The sequence below is a fragment of the Montipora capricornis genome, chromosome 10 (genome assembly GCF_036669925.1).
Source record: "Montipora capricornis isolate CH-2021 chromosome 10, ASM3666992v2, whole genome shotgun sequence".
NCBI classification, from domain to species: domain Eukaryota; kingdom Metazoa; phylum Cnidaria; class Anthozoa; order Scleractinia; family Acroporidae; genus Montipora; species Montipora capricornis.
Genome location: NC_090892.1, coordinates 10,562,003 through 10,574,201, shown reverse-complemented (window position 1 = coordinate 10,574,201; position 12,199 = coordinate 10,562,003). Strand labels below are relative to the sequence as shown.

Sequence of the window (12,199 nt, the reverse complement as noted above, 5' to 3'; positions counted from 1 at the left end):
TAATATTAACTTGATCAGCTTTAAGGAGATGCACGATGTTAACCCTAAGACTCAGTGGTGGTGCTTGTGTGGATACCACACAGAATTCAAGCATTTCTTTTCTTTCTTTGTACTGACAAGATAACGTGCACTTCCCTTTAACCTTGAGAGGATTACCCCCATATCCACACAGCTTTTGTGTAGTTTCCTCTAATTGTCACACTTTAGTTTAAGGAATCTAAGGGAATCACGTTCACTTGTGCACCCGGATCATGCTTGAAACGTACTGCTTCATTGCACTGGCCTACCTCAATATCCACAAAGACTTTGTTTGAGGATCTGATGTGTCCAGAAATGGTTTCAACAAACAAACTGTCATCTGTTTGAAGGCTAGCCTCACTTAATTCGTGTATCCCTTTGCTACCCGTCTTGCACATTCTGGCAAAATGATTTGCCTTTCCGCATTTACGACATGTTTTCACCATAGCAGGGCAAGCCTCTCTTGCATGAAAATGTCCACATTTGCCACATGACTGTGCTCTTTCCTTGGAAGGTGTACTCGAAAAACTCTTTTTGTATGACTGGCTGTCACCTGTGGAATGGACTGCCTCATTGCTGTGTGGCTCAATTGATTTTGACTGTGCTCTCGATAGTTCGTATGTTCGTGCAATTTCGACAGCCTTATCAAAGGTTAAATCTTTGCCCTGGTTTATCAGCTTTTCGCGAATTTTGTGAGAATTTGTGCCAAACACAATTCTGTCCCTTATCATTTCGTCTGACTCTTTGAAAGCACAATCCCTGGCTAAAAATTTCAGATCCGTTACGAACTGCTCCACTGTTTCCACTTCGTTCTGAACGCAGTTGTGGAATTGATATCGATAAAATACTGGGTTTGTTTTGGGTTCCACGTGTTCTTCAAATCGTTCAAAGCAAGTCGTGAGTTTCTCCTCATCCTCTTCGCTGATGCGTGACCACGTATTGACGATATCTCTTCCTTTCTCACCGCACCGTGTGAGCAAATAGCTGCACTTTTCTTCCTCTTTCTTACTGGGGAGCGGCCCACTGAACATCAATTCCACGTGTTACCGAAAACGCTTCCACCTTTCCGGTAAGTTTCAGCCTCCCAATCCATTTTAGGACATTGCACTTCAGCTGAATCTATATTCGAGGGTTCATCCCACATCTGACACCATGTAATATCCTGACTGATGGCCTTTAATATCACGCTGAACGTTATACGATTATCGCTTAAAACTACAATGGCGTTCTCCTGCACGTATCTCTCACAGCCTGGTTGCTAAGTCGGCATAAATTAATAAACGCGCGAAACCAATAAACTATGTGCATACATTGCAAATACAATTGGTCAGAAAGGTTTATCGGTCAGTGTAAAACGCAGACTGCAGACTGCAGACCGGGGGTAAAATGCAGACTGCAGCCCAGGGATAAAATGCAGACTGAGGGTAAAATAAATATTTCTAATAAAAAACGAGTCATAAGCATAAAATAAAGAGTGTTTGAAAGACAATCCTGTTTTACATCTGTCAACAACTCACATTATCATGCCTGCAGGTCGCTGCACCTTTTGGGGACTGCTGTTAAGAGTCCATGGAAAATGCGATCGTTGAAATCATCTGTGCTTTGTTTTTGCGCTTCCAGATGCATTGAAATGTTCAAAGTTATTTCTCACACCAGTACATCCAGGGATAACGATCGATAAACCAACAATTATTACTCAGAATACCTGAAAGGTATCCGAGTTATAGGTTGTTCACCATTTACCACAAAAACCCGGAAATTTCGGTTGGAATGTAAATGGTAAGCCTATTTTGGTCTTCCCAAACGAAAAATTTCCGGAGGAAACGGGATTTCTTGAAAGGTAGTCCAAAATTCCCAAACGGAAACGTGTTTACATTTGCATACTCCCATGATTTTGCCTCTCTCCAGACACTCTCTGTAACCAGTTGAACGGATTTTGTAAATGGTACACGCCGTTTCCAACTAAATTTCCCATTTGGGAGTTTTTGCTTACCATTTGAACAAACCTAACACCAACCGGTTTCTGCTTATAAATCATTTTTGTACGGTAAACGACCGTAATCCCGGTGGCATATTGTAGAACATGAACTGGATTTGTAAAACATAGATTTGTAAAAGGTGGATTTGTAAAACATGGATTTGTAAAACATGGATTGTTGCTACCAATTCATACACTGAAAATTATTCGTGTTTATTTTCTTTTTTGCGACGTTCGGCACGGTCTTTCGCGTGTTCACTGGATCACATTGTTCACTTTTTTACGTATTTGAGTTAGCGGAAAGAGCTTGGACCAGATATGGGCAGTTAATATAACAAATCTGGAAAACGTTTCTGTTCCTGCTATGAAGAATTTAAACAAGGACATAGCGCTTAGATAGACTCCACTGTTTTAGTCATCTTTAAAGTAAACTTTGAACATAATGTCAACAAAGCAGAACCTATCCTTTTGCAAACATGATCCAAAAACGAAACTATCTTTTCATTTCCTAACCTGTCTCGACAAACGTTTACAGCTGTATAAGTAATGAAGCCTAATAATTTGTCTTTTTTCGGTGCAACGAAATGCACAAAGAATTTCATGTATTCCGAGCAATTAGGACACGGGGATTTCATTGGTTAAGCTATGCGTGATAACCCATAGGGAGAGGTTGTAATTGAAAATAACATCTTCCAGATGCAAAACAAACGAACTCTTGAACTAAAGGATAAACATAACGTACACGAAAGCGAATGAAAGGATACTACTAAGACATTTTTACATCTCAGTGATACTGGCTTAAGCCGACTGAAACGTTAGATTGTTGCAAAATCCACGTTATCTATGTCTCATGCGTGTCAAAATAAATTGAGTTATTGGGTAATTACTCTCGGTGACTTTTTTTATTGCCTAAAAGCAACTCACTTAACGAAAGTACACTTTTTCCTACAACAACAAGGATTCAAACAGCTTCAATTCTCACAGAGTTCGATGAAAATCCGGATTTATAACATGCGGTAGGGCAAAAAAGCGATTGTGTTGTGTTGGGTTTTATCCTCATAACTCGTTTCATTATTATTTTATTTTACCCGCAGTCTGCATTTTACCCCTGGTCTGCAGTCTGCAGTCTGCATTTTACCCTCAGTCTGCATTTTACCCCCGGTCTGCATGCAGTCTGCAGTCTGCGTTTTTCACTGACCGCAAATACAATACTTTACAAAGATATACAAGAGACAATGAAAACAAAAGAGAAAATATGTAAACTGTAAATCCATATACCTAATCTACATGTAAAACATAATAAAGATACAGCTCTTCGCTGCCAACGAATTTATTTAAGGATGTCTGAAGATCACGAATAAAAGCAATTTCTTTTATGGTAGAATGTCGGCGGGACCTCCCAGTGGTTAGAATTTTAAAGTGACCCCAATTATATGTTGTGACCACTTGAGATTAAGTGATCAGCAAGAGCTGACGTGTTGTTGTTACATTAAAGTGGTACTATGACGAAAATTGCATCTTTCCTATTGGAGCCATTTTAAAACATAAACAAGTACTCTGCATGAGGACAAAAATGCTGTTTACTTTTTTCAAATATCTCTTTTCATTTCAGAGATATTCAAGTTTTTAAAATATGCAAATTAGTCAAGTGATTACGTCATATACTCAACCAAATTTTGATCAGATATCATGAAAAACGATATCTCTGCCAATTTGTAACAGAAATGTTTGATTTTTTGCAGTAAGGTTTAACTAAAGGTGCAGCACATTTATCTCCGGAACTAATGCAGATATTTGCAAACGGTAAACGGCATTTTGATTCTTTCATGGAATTCCATGTGATACACCTAAAATATCAAGGAGTAAAATTTTGATCATAGTACCACTTTAACAACGCCTTGAAGTGTTCAGATCCGGTCATGTAGCCTACACTTTATTTTGTTTTACCAATGTAAAATTAATTACAATCCCAGCAACTAGATTTATAGATAACTTTGGACATAAGAAATCGAGCTGGGCGGTCCTTATACGAGAAAAAGACTTGATCAGTACGGGTACTATTGCTTTAAAAATACTCGGTGCAACCGTAAAATATACTAATACAACCCTAGCGATGACATTACTAACTTTGTAAACCCAAGTAGGGTAGGACTATGTAAATAATCTTTTTAGGGTACCATTGTTGGGCGTTCGGCATTTTGCTGTTGTAATTAACCATTCTGTAACAACAACTCAGTTCCGGAGATCATTAAGTGACGATTGCCAAAAATGTTATGTTATTTGTTGAGCAATATCTCGAAGCTTAGCTCGGTGACCTACCTACCCTGGTTTTTTGCGTACAAGTAAAAAAAATTGTCTTAGCAGTCAACGAAGCGCTTTTTGGCTAACAACTAAAATTTAACAGCGCTTTCACACACTCTATTTTTCTGCGGAGGATCGCCAGGGACCAAATCTCCGCAGTTTTTTCCACCGAAATGTAATCCTATCCTTTCCGGTCATTCGTTGTAGCTGTGCGCTAGCTAAATCAACCAAATGCTCTTTGTCTTAAACAAAGGAAATCTAACACCCCAGAAATAAGTAGACAACCCCCATGTTGTATTCTGTTTGTAAAGAAAACAAATTGTCGAATTGTCTGTTTCTCTGGAAACCTTGTTCAACTCAATCCCAATGGTAAGTTAAAAGAGACTTCTTTTATATAAGGAAATATGGTTTTACATTTGAATGGAGAAATGTACGTTTAGAAATCAGTTTATGCACATGCGGCTTCTTATGTCGATCTAGACGAAATCGAGCCTTGTTACCGGTATTGATTCTCTGTGTGTTATCCGCAGATGCTTAACAAGACAATGCCGTTAAGTAAGAAGTACATGTGAGACTTTTGCATATGATCGTTCACCAGTTCGCTTTCACTTCAATGACATTCTTCCTTGTTGCCCTTTGTCATTTTACCAACTGTTACTTCGATTCATCTTTTGACGATAACTGGTACGGCTACTTAGAACAGCTTAGAAGGACACCTTGATCAGTAAATGTTGGGACTGATCCCAATATTCTATCCGCGAACATAACTAACTCCAGATTAACGAGTTATCTACTTTCGATTGAAATGAGATTGTTACTTGCTTATCGCGCTGAAAATAGGTATTCAGGTATCTATTCTTAACGAGTCGGCGCAAGATATGGACGCGGAGGAGTTCGTCTTGGTGCTCTTCAGTTTCTCACTTCAAGCTTTCCATTGGGTCTGTCTTTCTGCACTTTATTAACCAGAAGACTGCGCTCATAGACCACCTATAACTTCAAAAGTTATAGTTGAATGAACAGAATGAAACAGTTAATATTTCTTTTTCTACCTCGACATTCCTAAACAACACGGTCCACAGCCGAATTCATTGCGAAGGTGTTTGTGACGTCATCGAAAAGAAAAAGTTCTTGCGTTTCACCAAAGAGGTCAACCGGAGGTCGAATAACTTCTGGATTGGCTAAGCTCCAAAAGCGCTTTAAAAATTAAAATCGCAGCAAAGGTGAAGAGGTTGTTTGATTCAATTACCTTCCGAAAGCCGGAAACTCTTCACTACAAGAATTTTGCTTCATCATGCTTTATTCAGTTGCAGAACAACAAGCTACAGGCCTAAGGAAACGTTTTGAACGAAAACTGTCAAAAAAAAAATCATTGTTCTCCTCGTTAGTATGGATAGGCGCAAGCTCATTTGCATTATTTCAAAATCACCTTTAATGCTATAAAGGTGAATCACTCCAAAAGAACGAGATGCGACCATGTCTGAAGCCTGTTTACTGAGGGTAGGGGGTGTCTGTACTCAGTCTATTTACGACAATTTATAAGACATTGAAATCCTTTGACAATCACTTTGCCGTTTGTTGAGTAGGGGGATTTTAAGTGGTGAGACATTAAACAAGATCCAGTTGTTTTATGGTCGTTGTTCGTCTCTTTACTACATAAAAAATGCCCGAGTGAAACTTCCTCTGAATATCTGATCAAGGCAGTGCAGTGACTTGTGAGAACCAGCCGTTACAGTGACGAAAAGTCGTCGCCTGGCCGGGATAAGACGAAAATGAGCCGTCATGATCGCATAGCCTCAGTGAAGTGTCTGCGTGATCTTCAGCATTAATATCTTGGAGAACAGAATCAGTAGATCGCCGTTTTTCATCATAAGCAAGGAGTCCATAATCATGAGCCTACAACTCGAATTCTAAATCCCATGGGTAATAATTTCTCGGTCTGTAAAAACGCAACCTCCACTAAAACAACAAAATAACTTTAAACGACAGAACATAATATTAACAATTAAAATTGTTCAAACTTTTTCCAATAAAGCGTTTGCATTTGAAAAAAATGAATTTCAAAAACACTTGTTTTGGCTTTCAAATTTCCCGGGCGCCGCCATATTGAATAAATGTGACGTGTCATGATTGCCCTATTGTTCAGACACAAAGAGCATTTATTCTGTCCTCTTTTCCCTTTCAGCAAGTTGTTTGTCAAGGCGCCCGCACTCTTGCTCGCTGTATTTTCCTGGGTTGATTTTTAATGCCCTGAGGAAGAGCAAAACAGTTCAAGCTAATCGTGGCTTACTGGAAAATTAAAGGACATGTTATTTTCTGGAAAAAAAAGAGTTTCCACATAATTTTCAGTCTTGAATTTTGACTTAGACTTTTGCTTTCCTTCATGCACGAAATTGTGATGTTAAGGCTCTTTTGATGGGAAAAATTTGAAGCCGTGCTGGTATTTAATCGCTTATCACTTGGGATACTTGAAAGGTATCCAAGTTGTAATCTGGGTAGAATTTAGTTTTCTGTGCAGTAAATGGACAATAGAATTACGAGGCCGTGATTTCATCGGCCAAGAGCAATGAACCCCACCCTTTTGAGCAATGCATTTGACCTCCCTCTGTGACAAAACAACCGCAACAATAACAAATAAACACAGCCGTGAGGGAGAAGATGTCCGTTACCGAAAGGCTTCAAACAACCTCGTGTTTTACGGAATTCGATGAAAATCCGAATTTATAACATACAGTCAGGGCTCGAGATTAACGGAAAAATCCAGTCGCAATTTTGCGACAAGATACGAAAATTTAGTCACAATTGCGCAAATTTTAGTCGCAAAATCGCCGCGCTGCATTGTGTTGTCAGCAATTTTGCAAAAAATATGAGCCCGCAATACTTGTGCCTAAAGAAACCGCTGAAAATGGTGACTAATGGATAGAATTAAGTTATGCACGTAACATTGCAGCTAAATCACTCCACACAATGCTATCTTCAGAGAAAATTCACCTCGAGAAGCAAAATAATTTTGCCATTTCTTTATTTATTTTAGCAAAAGTAGCAGCAAAGTGGCAACTGCTAACCCTTTTGTTTCGAAAGATCGAAGGTGACAACAAATCGCAAATTTGCGACTTCTCCAGATATTTTAGTCACAAAGGGAAAACATTTAGGCGCAAATGCGACTGTATTGGTCGCAATTTCGAGCCCTGTGTAACAGTGTGGAGCTGCGTTGGGGCTTCTGTGCGATATCTTTAATTTTGTTTGCCGATTCATGATCAGAAACTCAAAGGCCATGTTCCACGTGATGGCAAATGACACAAATACACTGCAGCTAAAAAGGGAAACTGCTGGATTCTGCCTTCTGGAAAATGAATAAGATATTTACTCTGATCTTGCCAGTTGACAACATGATGAAATCGCCTGTACGGAACTTTGCAGCGGTATGTTGGAAATGGCCGAAATTTATTAGTTTATATCAGCTGTTCTTTGTATTATCCACCGAAGTCATGTTTTGTCTTTAATCAATTATGTTAGTTTTATGATCTGCATGTCAGCTACCTAGAGCTAGACTAGGATAGACTAGACCTAGAGCTAGAGTTCACCGGCCGCCTAATTCACAACACTGTTAATTTCGAACCTTTGCAGCCTGATACCGGTTTTCACTCACCCACATTAATTAAAAGAATGGTTTTTCATAATACAATGATGTTTCACAATACACTGGAGCGAGGGTGTAAACTGCATGTTGCAAGTTAGGATTGTAGGTCATTGTTTCACCATAGCTAGCTGAAACAATCCAAACCTTTACTAATGCTAACGTTAGGCCTAAACACTAGGCTTTAGATAATATTTAAGCCTAAGGTTAGCATTTTTGTAAAGGTTTGGATTGTTTCAGTTATGGTAAAACAATGACCTGCAACCCCAACCTGCACTTTACAGCCCTCCGTGTTTCACCCTCCATTGCTGCTTTTTATCTGACGTCACGCTACATACTAGAAAAACGCACAAATTCTGCATCCAGAACATTCACGTTTTTTCTGATGCAACAACCTGTTCCAAAACAAACTACCCCTATATCTTGGTCACCCGTTGAATCTATTTTGTAAAAATTAAGCGATGTTCATCGAACTACAATATCCGTTGTTATGAATGAGCCATCCAGACTTCAACAGGCTGCAGAAGCACTTTCTTGTTTTGTTCCGTACTTGGCAAATTTGATTAACACTCAACTTAAAATTTACCTCTTCCAAAATGTATCACCATACTCACCATACTTCTGCGCCACATAGACCTTTTTCATTAGCGGCAAATAAAATATTCTTTTGTTTTCAATGCTAAGAAGCCTTTCTAGCCTTGCTATGACCAGCAAATTTCATAAGAATTTTTGCTTCAAAATGATGGCAGAAGGTCTAAAGACATAAAAATGCAAAAGTGGTCGCCATTTATGACAGTGGTCTATGGTGTTTCGAGTAAACGCCAAAGGAAGCGTCTTGTTAGTGTTAATCGTGTTTGAACTGTAAAGCACAGGCAACCCAGTCGTAGGGTTGTGATATTGCAGTACCAGAGATACCTTAACGAATTAAAGAAATTTCACAAAATTTTCAGAAGGGTGATTGAAAACTAGCAAGATTTCAATTCTGAAGAATATTTCGTAAATAGGCATAAAAGCGAAACGAAGCTATTCACGAAGTCCACAGTGTCAGCGTGTTCGTTGCTAAGTTGCTCAATTGTCCTTCTCTTTGATTTCTGATGTCCTCTTCGTCAACCCCACACTCTACGAAGTGCATCTTAGATCTAACCTTGGCGGTAAATTTGCAATTGTTAACGTGACGTCAGTCCACATTTGTTTATTTTATAATGTTTATTTTGACATGCGGCTGTTCAGATAACCTTGATCCAAAACACACAAAGTGATAATTGTACGGTGGTGTTGCGTAAACCATGCGGACTAAAGAAACGGATTTGTTGCGAAAGTAAAGTCTACCCCTCTACAGTTTGAGTTTTGAGTCAAACGCACACAATTTATCTCAAATTTAAAGTAAGATACTTGCCCGATAGATTTTAGTAGGTCACTCATGCAGTGAACAGGCCATGCCACTGAGAGTTGAATTGAGGACAGAGTCTGTGATGGCGTTTTGTCAAAGGAATTGAACGTGAAATTGCAATTGAAGGTGTACACATTTTTAGTGAGTATATGTAATGTCTCGTGCAGGTTTAGCAAGATTGACCCTGTTTGACTCCAATCTTTGATTGGATTATTGCGAACAAATTTTTTTCTAGAATGTTGACTTTGTTCATCTTGTCTGCCTAACAGGTCAAGAGATGAGAGGTTAAAAGAGCGGTTGCCCACATTTCGCAAAATCTTGATTTTTGTTGCAATAAGATTTCTTTGCGTCCTTCGACATCATTAATTGAAGAGTTGCAAACGAGAGGGAGAACATGGGGTGGACTCAAGTGAACGCCCTTGAAATCAGTCTCATTTATTTTTTTCCTATCCTATATTCCCACCTTGGCTAAGGTATCGAAATTGTGTTAATCCTACCTAAATCAAACGTAGATAGGCTACCTGCCCAGCGTATCTTTTGTTTAAACGACTGCCAGGAATCACGATACTGTATATTCTCACAATTGTCATGCCAGTCAGTGTTTATACGACAAAGACTGACAATAATTTATTTGATACAGCAATATCCCGGGAATAAGCTTTTGTATTTTTTATATTTCTTTGTTGTTTGTCCCTGTTGACGGTGGAATGAAATGTAGTTGACTAATGCTGGTTACTGGTCTTAAGTTCCTTTAACTGTTTCTTAAGGAACTTGTTTTGTTTTAAAAAACTGTAACACCAAAGATTGCAATGTCGTGTAGCCTGCTCGCAAGCTGCTCGCAGGCTAATTCCGTGTAACGATCTATCCATTACGATGATGGATCAACACAGACAGTGACACAAAAACAATTGCGACAACTGGCCAAAGGGCAACTCAAACTGATCATGCTAGCGTCATTAGGAGATTTGGTGTTAATTGTTTGTTTTTATGGTGAAGGTAGGCCCTAGTCCCCACCATATTAACTATATAAGGGTCCCCTTATTTTTAAGCCTCAATAGTCCGTCGTATCTCTTCCCTTCCCCATCCCCTCCCACACCCCTCTCCCTGTACCTCCCCTCGCACGTTGAGTTTATTTTAGCGAAATTTTACGATGGTAAGAAGTTTTGAGCCGTAAGTTGCAAAAAAATCCAAATCTTAAGTCATGAGCGACGTTTTGAAAAATAACCCATTGAATTCCGTGAGGCATTACCTCAATCTAGACATTGAGGAAACCTCAAATTTCCTAACGGCAGTTTCAAGTTTCAAGCGCAGCTTTAAGTATAGTGGTGCAATGCTCTGGAACAATCTTTCCTTTGAGGCAAAGACCGCACAATCGCTTTCGGATTTCAAACACAAACTTGCCTCCTCGCCTTCCACGTGCTTTCTACTGGATCGCACTGATTCCATGTTATATACTTTTTATTTTAAATACATATATACTTTATTGTAAAGTGTTTACCTACGCTCCACCTGCAAACCAGCTTTTGTTGTGTGTGGCTAGCGTATATAGTGAAATAAAGTTGTATCGTATTGTCTTATTACGGGACGAGTCACTGGTGCTGAAGCATTGAAACGCAGGTCAACCAACAGCTACGAGCTACTTGTGATATAGCCGTTAATGCTTTTGTCAGGAAGCTTCTTTTAAACTTAGAATAATATCAAGAAGTATCATATTTAGAAAAATGGGTTAATCTTATAATATCATTTAGCAACAGGGGCACCTTATGATTCGGTTAGTTCTCTGTGATCAACTAGATCATTTTACGGTCGGTCTTTATGATGTTTTAGGTCGCTTTAATCTAGGTATTTTAGAGCCTCGCGGTTATCAGAAATTGCAAAACTGCTCCACCTTCATAATCCATCCTGTTAGGAAACAAAAGGCCTAGGGCTCATCCTTCAAAAGATTGCGTTTTTATCTCCGAGGAAACGAGGGGAAAGATCTCCCTCACGCGATGCGTAGAAATCAGCGCTTTTGGCATCGCTTTAACGCATTCAAATTGAAACGTTGAAAAAACTGGTTCATGGAACTGCGCAAGTGTTTTAAATCGTCTTCCATTCTTCATCTTTAAGTTATTCCTCGTAAACTCTTCCATTTCTCTCAGTAACAGTTCAAAGCGTCTCTGTTTTCATCAGCGTTTTTGGAGGTCTTTTTCCATGTTTGCGTTTTGGCATATATGTGTCGTGGAGACCCCAAGGAAAAAAAAAAACTTTTTTTCCCTTTAAATAGGATTAGGTCCACGAATTGTGGCTCACTACTACCGAGAAAACTCATGGGCACATCGTATGTCCAATCCATTGCTCTCATCATTGATAATAACGGCAGAATTATAACAGCCCCACAAGATTACCAACCAAACGAATGTTCTGCCTTTAGTTCCCGCATGGCCATAATTTAGCAAAGTATGTTCAATTAACAGCTTCGTTATCCCAAAATCCTTTTTTTTTTCTCTTTTAGACAGCATTATAGTTTTCACATTTAAAAAAGATTAATCCAAAGTAAGAAAAAGCACCCGACTTCAAAACACTTTCTGATGACTAAATTTAAGGTTTTGTGTGTCCTTTGATAACATTGGTGCTTTGTCGCTATAAATTTCAATTTTGAACCAGAATATATATCTTTTGTTACGAGTAGTAAGATGTTCTTATAAGCTTACAAGACGGATTGCCTCTCTAATACACACTGCAATTGCCAAAATCAACATCGCGCCCCAGTAAAGACAACGCCGGCTTAAAATCATTGGTTTCTGGCCAATTCCATTTTGTTGCGACAGCTGGCTCGCAGATACGGAAATCTACTGAAAACGCCCCTTTGGGATCCATTTGAGTATAAACGATATAA

At 39.0% G+C, this 12,199-nt stretch overlaps 2 protein-coding genes across 2 annotated transcripts in view; one reads left to right on the top strand and one right to left on the bottom strand.

The window, feature by feature from the left end:
* Positions 1-203: 203 nt before the first annotated feature.
* On the bottom strand, positions 204-1,049 carry LOC138020284 (uncharacterized). The gene has a single exon (XM_068867290.1). The coding sequence runs from the start codon at positions 1,047-1,049 to the stop codon at positions 204-206; it is 846 nt and encodes a 281-aa protein (XP_068723391.1).
* A 3,499-nt stretch (positions 1,050-4,548) lies between these two features.
* LOC138019594 (aquaporin-7-like) overlaps positions 4,549-12,199 on the top strand; it is a 19,372-nt gene continuing 11,721 nt past the window's right edge. Inside the window, exon 1 of the mRNA XM_068866454.1 lies at positions 4,549-4,666. Coding sequence (XP_068722555.1) covers positions 4,664-4,666 — 3 coding nt within the window. The 5' untranslated portion in view covers positions 4,549-4,663. The remainder of the gene's footprint in view (positions 4,667-12,199) is intronic.

What these genes read in the sequence shown, in the direction of transcription:
- LOC138020284 (XM_068867290.1), bottom strand. Translation starts at nt 1,049, where the DNA reads ATGTTCAGTGGGCCGCTCCCCAGTAAGAAAGAGGAAGAAAAGTGCAGC.